Source organism: Thamnophis elegans, chromosome Z (assembly GCF_009769535.1).
Source record: "Thamnophis elegans isolate rThaEle1 chromosome Z, rThaEle1.pri, whole genome shotgun sequence".
In the NCBI taxonomy this organism is placed as follows: Eukaryota; Metazoa; Chordata; class Lepidosauria; order Squamata; family Colubridae; genus Thamnophis; species Thamnophis elegans.
Window position 1 is genome coordinate 56,248,358 of NC_045558.1, and position 14,700 is coordinate 56,263,057.

The following is a 14,700-nucleotide window of genomic DNA, read 5'->3' on the forward strand; positions in this document are numbered from 1 at the left end:
GTTTGCCGGAAGTGGATTGTGGCGGGGATGGTTTTTACTGCTACTCCAGGAAGCGTTGAGGACAGAGACGTGTCTCTATTGATGGGATTGACTGGTTTGAGCTGAGTTGAGTCGCTGGACACCGGTGGAAATCGGCTAAAAAAATTTGGGTGGAGGGGAATCCCGATCATGGCTACCTCGGGGAACCAGGTAGAACAGCTACGGCGCCGCATCCAAGAGCTGGAGAAAGAGCTCATCCGGGAGAGGGGAGGTAATCGGGGCCTGCGCGCACGGATCGCGGAGATGAGTCCCGAGGTGACCGACTCCAATCCGTACAGGTGAGTGTGGTGGCCGAGGAAAGGTCTGGGTGAAGGACGACGTGCGAAGGGGAGAGGGCATTGGTGGGTCTGCTTTAGTTTCCCCTGCCAACTGGACGAAAACCTCTTCTAGATGCAAACTCAGTTCGGTTTTTCCTTAGAGTTTCGGATCTGGATTTTTTTTTTTATTATGTTCAGAGAAAACCATCGTTCTTAATCATAGAAATGTTTGCAGGCCGAAGGGTTCACAGTCATTCTTTGAAGCAGCAATACTATCTAAGGGGAAGGATCTGTCTGTGAGTCTGCGGTCCGAGATCGTGATGGGCTTTGCAAACAAATACTCCCTAAATCATAGAATCATAAGGCTGGAAAGTACCTAGGAGATTTTCTAGTCGAAATCCTGATCCAGGCAGGAGACTTATAACATCCCAATCAAACAATTGCCCACTCTGTTTTTGAAAATCTCCAGTGATGGAGGCCCACAGTCCCAGGACACAAGCTATTCCATTAATTGCTCACTTCAGAAATTTTTTCCTTATTTCTGGGTTGACAAATTTCACCTGTTGCTTCCTATCCTGCCTCCTGGTGACCTTCCCAATAAGTCAGCTCTCTTCCTTGTGACAACCACTCGTATTGGAAGACAGTTATCATGATCCTTCTCTTCAATAGACTAGGCATATTTAGCTCCCATTTATTATATGATTTAATCTCCAGACTTTTGAACATCTGTATTGCTTTTCCTTGCACACTTTCCAAGGTCTCAACATTTTTTCTGGTCATGGTGACCAGAACTGGGCACAGTATTCCAAGTGTAGTCCCACTAGTGCAATAGTAAAACAGTATTATCACTTCTTGTTGTCTTGTCACTCCCTGCTTTTTTCTCTCAGTTGCCCCAGACAACATTGCCTCCTTTTTATCATTGCCAGCATCCTGTTAGGTTATCATAGAAAGCACGTTTCTACATGATAAAAATCATTTCTAGGTATAATTTCCTTGTCAGCAGGAAGAATTGCAAGAATTATCAACTAGTCAACCATTAAAATTCATGATAAGTTAATGGTTGTGTCTAGTTTCAGAATAGTTATTAATACAGTTCTGTAATCTTTGATGATCTGTAAAGAATTTCAGCTCTTACACTAGTTACTTTTTAAACCCATTCAATAACATTTTAATAACTACACTTTTATAAAGGTAATAAAAGCTAGCAAATTAGAATAAATAGTGCAGATAGCAAAATAATAATAATTTACAGTATGTGCTAGTTTGAGCCTCTTTGAGTAGGGCATTCTGTAAATAGAATGCCACAATTAAGGACGGACAGTAATTTGAAAGCTGTTATATTATCAAAATGTTATTGTGGACATTAGATTAATACAGGTAGTCTCGGCTTATGACCATAATTGAACCCAACATTTATGTTGCTAAGTGAAACATTTGTTAAGTGAATTTGCCTCATTTTACAACCTTTCTTGCCATAATTGCTAGGTGAATCACTGTAGTTGTTAATAACACAGTTGTTAAATGAATCTGATTTTCCCATTGAGTTTGCTTATGAGAAGGCCACAAAAGGTGATCACGTGATCCCAGGACAATAAATATGTCAGTTGCCAAGCATCTAAATTTTGATTACACGAACATGGTGATGTTGCAATGGTGTAAGTATGAAAACAGTTATAAGTCACTTTTTTCAGTACTGTTGAAACTTTGATCACTGTGAACAGTTGTAAGTCAAGGATCATCTGGATACAAAACAATAAACTATAAAAATGATGTACAATCAACTCTATAGAAGGCAAAATTTAATTATACAAATCTATTAGAAATCTATTGGCGTATTGTATATATTTACATATGCCCATATACACTCATAATTATCTCTCTCCGAATGTCATAAATTAATTTATACTTTCATATGGATTGTAGTTTCAACAGGATAGATCTGCAGATTGTGCAGTAAGCCATTGAAAACAATTTGCTAAATAGAGATTTAAAGTTGAAATAATTTATGAACTGTGGAATAATTCATCTCATTTTGAGAAGCTGCTGTGCCCTGTAGTGAATTTAAAAAAATCTTTTCTTAACAAACTTTCTTTCTGCTTCTCTTTTCTTTCCTATAGTCGCCTGATGGCATTGAAAAGAATGGGAATTGTGAAAGATTATGAGGTGAGCTAATGTTTTTTGTAAATAACTTGTCTCAAAGTTTTATTGATAGGGCAAAGCATTTAAAAACTTTGGTTTTTTATCACAGAAAATCCGTTCATTTGCCGTGGCAATAGTGGGCATTGGTGGAATTGGCAGTGTGACTGCTGAAATGCTGACAAGATGTGGCATTGGTAAGGTAATGGTCATTTCTTCTTTATAATTATACTGCATTATTAGTCTTGTATAAGAATATTGACAGTTTAAGGAGAAATGTATTGCCATTTGTTGAAAGTGTTTTGATAGTGTACCTTATAATGCATGAGTGATGGACATATAAATGATGGTCTGTGATGGATTTCCTCAGCTTGTATTTCACAGAATGTATGCCTTCTCACATGTACATTTTCAGTAATACTATTATCCTACTTTTCTTCAAAAGACATTGTTTTTATTATTCAACTTTCACTCTACCATATTCAAAATATTCTAAGAAGTTTACATTAAAAACATGAGCTACATGGTTTTTGAACAGCAATCTGGCTTTCTGGAATTAATTTGAATCAAATTAATTCCAGAAAGTCTCCTATCGTCCCAGTCTCCTATCCTCCCAGAGACTAGGTCAAGCTATCTACCACATCTCTTGCCCAGGCTGGTGTGAGGTCTTTACGGGTGTGTAATCAGCATATGATAATATTTCATCCAGATCAATGACTGGCCTTTCTCTGCAGTTTTATGCATATTATAAATAACATAGGGAAGAGGATTAAGCCTGTCAGCATCTCTTACTGGGGTAAACATGCCCTTGACCACAAATAAGAGCAGACTGACAAGTACTCTATACCTTAATCCTTACAGGCAGTCAAGAAGGATACCATGACAAAGAATCCTGAATTGTAGAAAAAAATAGGATTTCTATTACATAGTGAGTGGAGAGGGGGGGGGGGAGGCTCGTCAGAGGCTTTTTTGCTAAAAACCTCAGCCAAGTCTTTGTATTCTTTGAGTATGCCCTGGATTGGCATAGTGTAAGTAGGCATTGCTGTTTCTTGGTTCTCTGCCCCCTCAGTTTCTTTGTGTGGATTCTCAGCAAAAGTCATGTGCATCTGAACTTTTATGGTACCTTGTTTCCAATTAATTTGGGTGTTCCATTTTTTTAACCCATGCAAGGCCCAAAACTGGCGGCCATTCCATGCCAGGTGCCACTATAAATGTAAGATTTTCTTCGTGGCTCCAATGCCTTTCTGTAGAGGCTCAGTGGCAAAAGAAGCTGGCTCCACCCCTACTATTGACCAATCTAGTTGATAAAAAGCGATGGGGTTTTTCAGCTTTCCTTACATTAATCCTCAACTTTCTTACCAGGGCTGGGCTGATCAAACAGTGGGTGCATCCTGAGTTCACTAAAGCTGAGATTTTTATCTCCCTCTCCCAGTTGCGGATAAACAGTCTTAGCGGGAGGGTAAGCGGTTTAATTGGTTTCTTACCAGTGGTTCATCCTCTGGATCGCTTTCGAATGAGTATGATTTCTCCTGTGAAGCCGGGGTTTCCTCCTCAAAGAGGGGAGGGGGTGGAGATTCTACGATCTCCCTGCTCCTCAGGGCCGTCTCCTTCCCACGCTGGCCAGGTTTCATAGGTTTCTCCCCCAATGGGCGCTCTGGTCTCCTAGCCGGTGTTTGAGAACAGAATTCTGCAGCTCAGTGCCCCTCCTTTCTACACTTGGAACAGGTTGAGGGTTTCTGAGAAGATGCTGTTTGCGGATTGAAAGGTTCTTGCTTCCATTGGGGTGGGGATTTCTTCCACACTCACCCCGCATGGTACTGGTTCCTGGCCATGTTGATCTCAGCCTCTTTGGCAGTGAGATACCACTCATGTAGGTGGTTTGGTGCACCTCGGGCCACACAAGCATTGTAGAGGTCATCACTCAGCCCGTCCTTGAACCAGCTTACCAGGATACCCTCTGGCCAGTTCACACGACACGCCAGGTCTTGGAATTTTTCGGTATACTCTGCCACTGGCCGCCTTCCCTGCTTCACAACTTTAATGCAGTCATGTATTTTGCAGTCTGTGAGGGGTCCTCGAAATGTCGTCGCAGGACCATCATAAAACGGTTGAAGTCCCGCAGTTCTACCATATCGGTATTATGTAGGGTCACCATCCATCTGGCAGCAGCTCCTTCCAGGGCTAGGGTAACCACCCGCACTCGAGATCCTTAGGTTTGAAAATCACGCCCGTATTCTTGCATGTAGGTGAGCACGTGTGCCACAAAGAATCCCAATTTTTGCGAGTTCCCATCAAACGCCACCCCAAGGGAAGGAGTTTTTCTTTCTAATTGCAGGTTTTGGGGTTGGTTTGGAGTGGGCCCCAATCCATGCGCTAACTGGGGGGAGGGTTTGCTGGGTCCCCTGCTGCTGTTGCTGTGCCATCTGCTTGATCAGGAGGGCCTGGGGGGGTGGCCCTCCTGGCATCATCCATGGCTGCTGCCCTTCCCATGCTTTGCTGCCATTCTGGCTCCCCCCAGAATGTTGAGATTTTACAAAATCTCCATCACCAACTGGGTTACCTGTCTCTTCAGACGGTCCTCTCTCAGTGAGGCCTCATTTAGCTCCTCCTGGTCAGAGAGGGCTTCTAACTCCAATTTCCACCCCGGTTTTCTGTTACTACGGGTGAGGGTGACTCCTCTGGTCCTCCCATCCCAGCTGCCTTTCGTCCTGATGCCGATTGACCAGTGGGGCTTTTTGGGGTCTTCCACATTCACCTCATCCTCTCCGACAGGGTTACATGGAGCAGGCCTCCAGTTTTGGGGGGGGGGGGTGGTTTGACGTCTCGTTCCAGCATTCAGCTTCCCCCTGTTCACTGTTGTGCTCAGACATGTTTGCAGGATCCTTTCGGTAGAGTAAATATTGCTTCTCCGGGTTGACCATTTTGCAGAGATGTTGATTTATGTAAGGATTCCTCTCCTAACTTAAGAAAGTGAAGACTCTTGAAACCGAGTATTTCAAAAGGAACATTTTATAAAGAAGAATGGAAACGATTAAGTTCAAAGCAACATTTGAACCCCCTTAGGCAATGCAAGTAGAATTAAAGCAGTAGAGACCTCCCCCCCCCTCATTAGTTAGAATGCAGATTTTAGCCAATACACGTGTGAGTATGTTTCCTTTATCAATTGCCCTGAGAGCCGAATAAACATACATTCCCATGGCTATTTCTGTTAGACATTAAAGTGAACCATTCCACATGGCCATCATAAACATTCCCCAAAAGGTGAGGGGATCTCAAGGTGCTTTGGCGCCAGGAAACCAGTTGTAAAATATCAGTGTCACAGGCACTGCTAATAAATCGACTCCAAGCCCCCCCTCCTCTCAGTTGAATGGCAGTATCACTTTTAGGGATCTGACAGGTATACCACTTAAAGAGCTGTTTTATAAACTAGGAGACTGAGTTCTAGACTACTCTTAAGCATGAAAACCAGCTGAATGACTGGACAGTCACTCTCTCTCAACTCAATCCACCTCATAAGTTCGCTAAGGAGAAAAATCAGAGACAGTCAATATTCAGTGTCTTGAATTATATATAAAAAGGCAGAATAATAATTTAACAATTATTGATAAACAAAATGTCTGGATAATGGATGTTGCAATACTTGAAGACAACAGAAGAACAAGTGAAACAATTGAAAATCACAAAATAAAAATACATGTAAATAGAATTAGAAAACCAAATATAAGTATCAATAGTAATAGGTGCTTTGGACACAATTCCAAGACATGGAGCACCATTTAAATTCCATTAGCATTGACAAAATCACCATGTCAAAAGGCAGCTTTACTCGCAACAGCTTAATCCTGCAATGACACCTTTTAACACCATCAAACAACAGTGGTCTATCCCAAGTCCTTGGGAAGGAGTTTACAGGTGGACAAAATGCAAAATCCAGTCTAAAACATTTGGCTGATCAAAGCTCTAAGGTTTAACGGGAGGAGACCCATACTTCTCACATTTTGTTCTTGGTTATCCACCAGAATAATCAATGTCCACATACTTCTTTTTATCCACATATTTCTGAAGAGACATGTAAGGAATAAATGGGAGCTTACTCATTATAAGATACATACTCCTAGAACAGGGGTGTCAAATTCAATTTCATTGAGGGCCACATCAAGGCTATGGTTAACCTCAGGGGGGCAGGTGGGCATGGCCGACTGGGTGGACATGGCCAGCTTGATGCCACTGCTGGTCCGATGTTTCCTCTTTGCATTGGGTAGACTGGGCCAAAGTGATGCAGGTAGATCAGACCGAAGTGACATGTGCTGGCCCCTTATATTTTCCAGGATGGCCCTGAGGGCCAGATCTGACCACATCATGGGTTGGATCCGGCCTGCAGGTCTTGAGTTTGACACCCCTGTCCTAGAAGTTTATAAAATGAATGAATATTTGAAATAAATTAGAGTCAAGTTCCATTTAAAAAATGCAAACTTAGAAATAGTTACAAGTGGTTTAGAAAAGTTGTTACTTGTCAATTTGATATTCACTAATTACCTAATCTGAAAGTATTCTTCCTCGGATATTGATAATTGCATACCTAAGTATATTGCTAAAAGATTGCTTATCGGTTGCAAGTATTTTTAATGCTTTCTGGATCTAACATATTTTGTTAGATCCAAGAATCAATTTTGGAGTAGTTGAGAAAATGGTGGCAGAGTTGATCCACTTCTGTGGATATAGAACAGCTCCTTTCATGAGTGCTGTAACTATTTATATTAACTAAATTTGCTTAGTCTTTGGAATTCTGTGCCTTTTGCCATTTCAGCTTGGCCTAGTTTCAAGGTACCTATGGCCTACTATCTTATTTTAGTTTTTCAGCTGAACTATGAGCTAAGAAGAGCCAGATTACTTACATGATAATTCTTAGACTAGAACAATCCTCCCTAATTCAAATTAGTTAGTGAGCTAATTTGGGGTTATATAGACCATTCCAAAGCACACATAAATTAGTATAAATATACAGTATATTAGTAGAATCAGGACTTGGTCTTATTCAGAAATGAATGGAAACTATATATGTATTATTGTAATTTTTTTTAGCTGCTCTTGTTTGATTATGACAAGGTGGAACTGGCGAATATGAATAGGCTCTTTTTTCAACCCCAGCAAGCTGGACTGAGCAAAGTGAAAGCAGCAGAACACACTTTAAGGTATATGATGGGGAAAATGTGCTTTCAAGTATTCAGGAGATGTCTCTCTCCAACTTTAAAAAATATTACCAGAAAGATAGAAATTTGCATTTGATGTGAAAGTCTTTTAGAAATATTTATGTGAACATCATAAGTAGCAACTTTTTTTTAAAGGAATATTAATCCTGATGTCTGCTTTGAAGTACATAATTACAACATCACCACTGTGGACAACTTTCAGCATTTCATGAATAGGATCAGGTAAAAATAATTTTTAGAAGTGTATTTACTGTATGCATAATGGCACTGTTTGACTTGGTTTTATTAATACTGTAGTAATGGTGGATTAGAAGAAGGAAAATCTGTGGATCTTCTATTAAGCTGTGTGGATAACTTTGAAGCTCGTATGGCAATTAACACTGTAAGTAAATAACTAAGTATTCAGAACTCTCATTAATGAATCTTAATTGGTGCTTGCTTATTCTTATCCAATAAAAAATGAGTATGTTAGAAAATTATGATAGCATGAAAAATCCAGAATTCAAGCATGAATGCATTATAATCCTGGACTGATTTCATTCATTGTGTAGACTCCTTAGGTTTTGCAGTCCCTGGTTTCTGCCTAATGTTGTGGAAGTTGTATATGTTTCTTATATCTATTTTTAGCAAATCAAACGACATGTCTTTTTCTTAAAGGCTTGTAATGAGATTGGACAAATATGGATGGAATCGGGAGTAAGCGAAAATGCTGTTTCTGGTCATATCCAGCTGATCATACCTGGTGAATCAGCTTGTTTTGCAGTATGTAATTATCTGATTTCTTGTTCTTTTCTGCTATTAGAGAAGTCCAATTAATTGCAATGTATATGTGTGTTAGGCAGTGCAAAGGCTTCCAACCAGATTCATAGTGGATTTGAGATCTACAGAAATGTCCTAGCCTGCTCATTTGCATCCACATATTGGTCCATAATACCTTCCAGCTTGAGATATAGTTAATGCATTTTCATTGGGAATAGAATTGTAAATTAAACAATAAACTGTTATCTTCAGAAGTTTCTTTTCCTTTTCTGTTATTTTGAGAAAGTGTTCAAAAGTCAATCTTCTTTAAAATCCTGCTTTCAGAATTTTTAAAGATCTAGAAAGGTCTCAAGAGAGGCCTAGTTATAATTATATTTTCAGTTGCAGTTCAGATTTTTGCATTCAGTCTTCCAATTGTTCCAGAACAATGCTGAGAGTAATTTGGAATGAGTGAGTAACTAGCCCAAAGTTCCCCAAAAGGCTTCCAGAGTTGAGGTTAGATTCAGACCTGGATCTACTTATAGCTTTTCAAGTACCATACTTTATGCATTCTTTGCTTCAAGACCATGCAAGATACATAATCGTTTGTCTCCAAAAAGTGGGATTTGGATGATAAAATAAGAGAAGAATATGACTTTTTTTTTTCCAAAATACCACATTGACCATTTTTTCTCTTTTTGACAATAGCAACCATAGATTTTTCCAACCCAAAGAGCTTGGAATTCATCTCATGCTGTGCCCCCATCCCTCCATTTTACCTCTGTAAATATGTTTTTTTATTTTCCATTTTCGTACAGTCACATATATGTGCATATATATGTATATGCATATATACATATATATATATGCATAACCGGGGCCATATGACATTAAACAATAAATACAGCCATTCCTCTTGTCAACAATGCCCCCCAAAATAGAAACCCAATGTACCTCTTCGACCCTCCATACACCCTTTCTTTCGCCCCCTTCCAACTTTTCATCTTCCCTCCATCATTCCCCTCTACCCTACTTCCCCTCCCCCTCTACCATTCCTCTCTCCCAGTACACTCCCTCCCTTCCTTCTCACTGTCCCTCCAATCCTCTCTCCCACCCTCTCTACCCCTCTTTCTTCTATCCCTCTACTCCTCCCATCGGTGTATTTCTACTATCTATTAATATATTCAGTTTGTCCTATTTTTACACTGGAATTAAAAAGCAACAGTATACAAGTACGATCGCGTTACTTTGAAATCTGTCACATACTATATATCCCCCCTCCCCCCTAACACCCCACATCCCTCCATTTTACCAATTGCTGTTTTTAGACAATTTCTACAATATTTCCTAACTTGCAATAATTCTTTAAACTTGGATTTACTCTCACTCAGGCTGGTTCATCACTGCTCTAATAAATGCTTCAAATACCTTGTTCCCATAATGTCATAAAACATATCAGGCATTGTGATTAGAATGGCTGATGGTGATCTGATGACAAAAATCTCTTAATTGGAAGATGGATGATGCCCTGATTAAAAATTTTATTTCCCAATGCTAGCTAGCATTGTTATTGCAGCACTTCATAATCAACATGTGTCAGTTGTGTCAGTCATAATCAAGCTGTGTCAGTTTTCAGTAACTCCAAACCTCCTTGGGCTTTTGTCAGGATTTGGGATTTAGCCCAGATGAATGATTTAAATATATTTCTTCCATACTGTAAACACATGGTTATAAGCATCTTTTTTTGGTATCTTTTTCACTTTGCTAGTGTGCACCTCCACTTGTCGTAGCTGCAAACATAGATGAGAAAACTCTGAAACGAGAGGGAGTTTGTGCAGCCAGTCTTCCCACCACTATGGGAGTGGTTGCTGGTCTTCTTGTGCAAAATGTCTTGAAGTAAGTGGCTAAATCTTTAAGTTGAAAATAACATTTAATACAGCAGTTTCTGACTAAATGAGATTGGCATATGTGGGCCTGATTGGGATACATTGCAGGGTGACACAGAAATATAATTTTATGTCATTTTATTCTATTTTACATATTTACAGTATGTATTATTGTATTTTATCCTGTAACTATTGTATTTTATCCTACTCTTATTTTATTTTTATAGGATTTTATTGGTAATGCATGTTTGAACCTTGTACTTTGATATGGCTAATCAATAAAGCTAATTTAATCTAAAATAAACTAGTTTTTTGTTAACGGATCTTCCAGAATAAAATATTTTGAACCTGATTTCTTGTTTTGATACAAGTTTTTAAAGTTGTTTCTCTTTACATTTTCTCCAGATATTTATTAAACTTTGGAATTGTGAGCTTTTACCTCGGCTACAATGCACTGCAGGATTTCTTTCCTACCATGACAATGAAACCAAATCCACAGTGTAGTGACCGAAATTGCAGAATGCAGCAAGAACAATATAAGGTAAAATACAAACTCCAAAAACAAATCCCTTAGTTCTCCACTGAGTTGCTTTATTTATTTAGAACCTGCTAAGTAAAAAGAAGTCTTGTATACTGTTTTCTCCCATATATTATAAGTAAATTTCAGGTAATCATTATTATCTAGTGTATAGTGATTTTGTATATCCATTTTTGGTAAATACAGACCAGATCTTGTTATCCTCTGCAAAATGTTCCATATATCTTCAGTTTGGAGTTTGTCATTTTGTTTGAAGATTTTTTGAGTGATGTATGTTCTGTCCATGTGCAAAATGGTAGGTGCACAAATATTTTTTAAATATTTTTTTATTCTTAAATTTGTTGCTCACAATTGTTAAATTAGACAGCATCTTCACAGATAATGAGAACTACCTTTATTTAATTTTGTTTTTGTGTTATTAAAAAGCTTTTGTTAGTTTTGGTATCTTTGTATTTGCAGAAAAAGGAGGCAGTGAATCTAGAAGAAGAATCAATAGACCAGGAAGACGAAATAGTTCATGAAGACAATGATTGGGGTGATTATTTTTTAAAGACTCATGAAGATAATTCATGTTCCTATATTTCATTATTTAAAATTAATCCCTTTGTGATGGCATCATTTTATTTCTTTGTACCTAAGGATCCTCTGGCAATTTTCAAAAAGAAATCAATAAAATTATTATTACAATTTGAGGATCTCAGAATTTCTTACAGTAGACTGGGAACAATGAATAATTTTTAGGAAAGAAACCTGAGCCTAGTGGACAAAGGCAAATTGCTCTGTCAATATTTTCAGCGGACATTGCTGAATAACATTTATTTGAAAGCAAGCCATATTCTCTCACAGATAATATGGGGTTTAAGAGGTTAGTTAGAAGTTAGAAGAATACAGACAGCCACTGTTTGCCTTGAAAGGCCCACCAAAAGGCAGGCTGGTTATTTTATGAAACTTTGTGAGGGAGCAAGTTACAGTATGCCATCCTTTCTCTAGGGCATCACTAAGCCATTAAAGGACATGAGCTTACTTTTTTCTACAAGAGAAAATGCAGGAAAATTGGACATACTGTTAATAAGAAGATAAGTTAATGGCCATACTGTTCATCATGTGGTGTTGTTTAGTGCCACATAAATAGCAGGAAAACACAGTAAAACTTTCTAAATATTATTTATTTCTATTTTGGTTCTCTGGCCAGAGATGAGCAAAATTAGTCAAGAAACCTGTTATATTTTTTAAAATTTTCTAAAATAATCATGATTCTGTTTAATTACAGAATTTTTATCTTTATGTTTTTGGGTATATGTTCAGGTATAGAGTTAGTTTCGGAGATTTCAGAAGAAGAACTGAAAGATGATTCTAGTTCAGTTCCTGATCTTCCAGAAGGAATTATGTTGGCTTACACAATACCAAACAAGGTAATAAAAATGCTTGGCATTCAAGTTCTTGAAATGTGGTTTTAGAATCTAATCCATTAGATCTTATTTAGAATGGGTTTAAATAGTTTTTGCTAAACTAATGTAAAGCTGTTGTTTTCTGCTTTATTTTTCCAAGATGTATTATTTAAGTTGTTCATTACTATGAAAACAGTTGCAGTAATACCATTGACTTGTATTAGCACACCTGCCAAATTTGGTTATCTCTACTCTGTGGAACAAATGCTTTGCATTAGTGTGTAGTCCTTAATGGAACTGCATCTACATGGAGGAAAGTATGCATGGTATATCCTAAGGCTCTGTCTTAGGCCCAGTACTTTTCAATATCTTCAGATTTAGATGAGGGTACAGAAGGGGAATTCACCAACTGCAGACACCAAGCTAGTGGAAAAAGTCAACATTCCAGATGCTAGGCTCAACATACACAAATATCTCGACAATGGGCCCTAAATTACAAAATGAAATTTAATGAGTAAGGTTTTACAATTAGGCAAGAAAATACACAGATATAAAATAGGTGGTATCTGTCTCAGTAATAGTAATAATTAATAGTAACTAACAGGATCATTGCGTTTTAGTGGGCAGTCACTTAAATATGAGCCAATAGCCTGCTGTAACCTTCAAAAAAACAAATGCCATTCTAGGCTGCATTAATAAAGGCAGGGGTGTCAAACTCAAGGCCCGGAGGCCAGATCTGGCCTACAGAGAGCTTAGATGTGGTCCATGGGGCCACCCTGGAAGCAGCGAAGGACCGGTCCACAGTGCCTCTGCCAGTGAAAATGGAGTTCAGGAAGGTTGCAGGAGGCCATTGCAGCCAGAAACAGAACTTGTGAGGACAACACGCAGCTCTCAAGCTCCTTTTTAACTGACAGAAGGTTACAGGAGGCTGTCGCAGCTGGAAACGGAGCTTGGGAGCCCATTTTTGTTGGCAGAGCACTTAGGCCACCACAGGTGCCCCTGACACAAGTGATGTCAAGCTGGGCACGAGCACCCTGGCCACACCCATCCCCGCCCTCTGATGTCATGCGGCCCACAATGAAATCAAGTTTGACATCCCTGAATAAAGGGATAGAATCAAAATCATGTGAAGTGTTATTACCATTTTATAATGCCTCGGTAAGATCACAGTTGGAATACTGCATCCAGTTGGGTTGCCACAATATGAAAAAGATGTTGAGACTCTAGAAAGAGTTCAAATGAGGAAGAAAAATGCTTAAGAGGACTGGAAGCTAAAACATGAACAGTTGCAGGAATTGTGTGTCTCTAATGAAAAGAGGGACTAGTGACTTGATAGCAGTGTTCCAATATCTAAAGAAAGAAGAGGAGATCAACCAATTCTCCCAAGCACCTAACGGCAGAAGCAGCAGCAATGGGTGGAAACTAATCAAGGAGAGAATCAACCTAGAACTAATGAGAAATTTCGTGACAGAATAATTAGTTAGTGGAATGACTAGCCTTCAGAAGTTGTGGATGCTCCATCACAGGATTTTTTAGAAAAGATTAGACAGCCAATTGTGTGAAATGGTATAGTGTCTCCTCTGTTTGAGCAGGGGACTGGACTAGAAGACTATCAAGATTCCTTACAATTCTGTTTTTCTTCGGGTGAATTGGATGTGAAGGAGTTATTTTTCTTTTCTATCATTAACAGAAAGAGAATATCCCAGCTGAAGAAATGGTTGAAGAATCTGAAGAAAGTCTTGAAGAACTTATTGCTAAAATGAAGAATATATAGAATAAAGAATGTGTCAAGGACCTGTTAATTTTAGTGCTTTATAGCTATTTAATGGTTTCTGACTAAATTTGGCCTTTTGTATATTTATCACTCTGTTTTGATGATACTGTGTTTCCCTGAAAATAACAGGGTCTTATTTTCTTTTGACCCACAAAATATGGCTTGGGTCTTATTATCAGGGGGGGGGCTTATTGTTTTGGGGTTGTCGGGTGGCTGCTCTCTTGTGAGCGGGCTTCTAAAGAGCCAGGCACAGTCTCAGGGCAAACAGCTGTGTTGCGCTGTCGCAGCAGTGTAACACAACAGCAATGAAGCAACCACGCTCACGAGCAGCCACCCGGCAAACCCCCTTTATAGCCAGGCACAGCGCCATTCACTGACCTAGGGGTATTGCCAAGCCGTGTGAGTGCCTGTTTGGTGGCTTCCAGCTCCCGTGGCTTGGAAATGCCAGTGAATGGCGCTCTGCATGGCTAGAGGGGGGGATTACACAAGTGGCTATTCCGCTCCCATGCCTCCCAGCCTCACGATGCCCTGGCCCAGCTCTCCCTGCAGAACCAGAGCACCTCTGCCGCTGCCCACCACCATCCCATCATGGCAGCTTCCAAACCAAATCTTCCAGCAGAGGTCGCTCTAGGCATATGCTCTATGATTGTGGGCCAGTTGCCAGCAGAGCGTACTTCCAGAGCATATTTTCGGGGAAGGGCTTATATTTTTGCCCACCTGAAAAATGTGGTATG

General features: G+C 39.4%; 1 protein-coding gene across 2 annotated transcripts; it reads left to right on the forward strand.

The window, feature by feature from the left end:
• The first annotated feature begins 11 nt into the window (after positions 1–11).
• UBA5 (ubiquitin like modifier activating enzyme 5) lies at positions 12–14,144 on the forward strand. 2 transcript variants are annotated; one of them, XM_032235166.1, is made up of 12 exons: positions 12–317; positions 2,414–2,459; positions 2,545–2,634; positions 7,515–7,624; positions 7,778–7,864; positions 7,940–8,024; positions 8,300–8,404; positions 10,149–10,276; positions 10,672–10,807; positions 11,264–11,339; positions 12,110–12,216; positions 13,883–14,144. In XM_032235166.1, the coding sequence occupies exons 1-12, from the start codon at positions 169–171 to the stop codon at positions 13,964–13,966; spliced, it is 1,203 nt and encodes a 400-aa protein (XP_032091057.1). In that variant the 5' UTR covers positions 12–168; the 3' UTR covers positions 13,967–14,144. The 2 variants fall into 2 exon arrangements, with proteins under 2 accessions (XP_032091057.1, XP_032091058.1); XM_032235167.1 differs by lacking the exons at positions 12–317; positions 2,414–2,459 and having other exon boundaries at positions 2,543–2,629.
• The last annotated feature ends 556 nt before the right edge of the window (positions 14,145–14,700 follow it).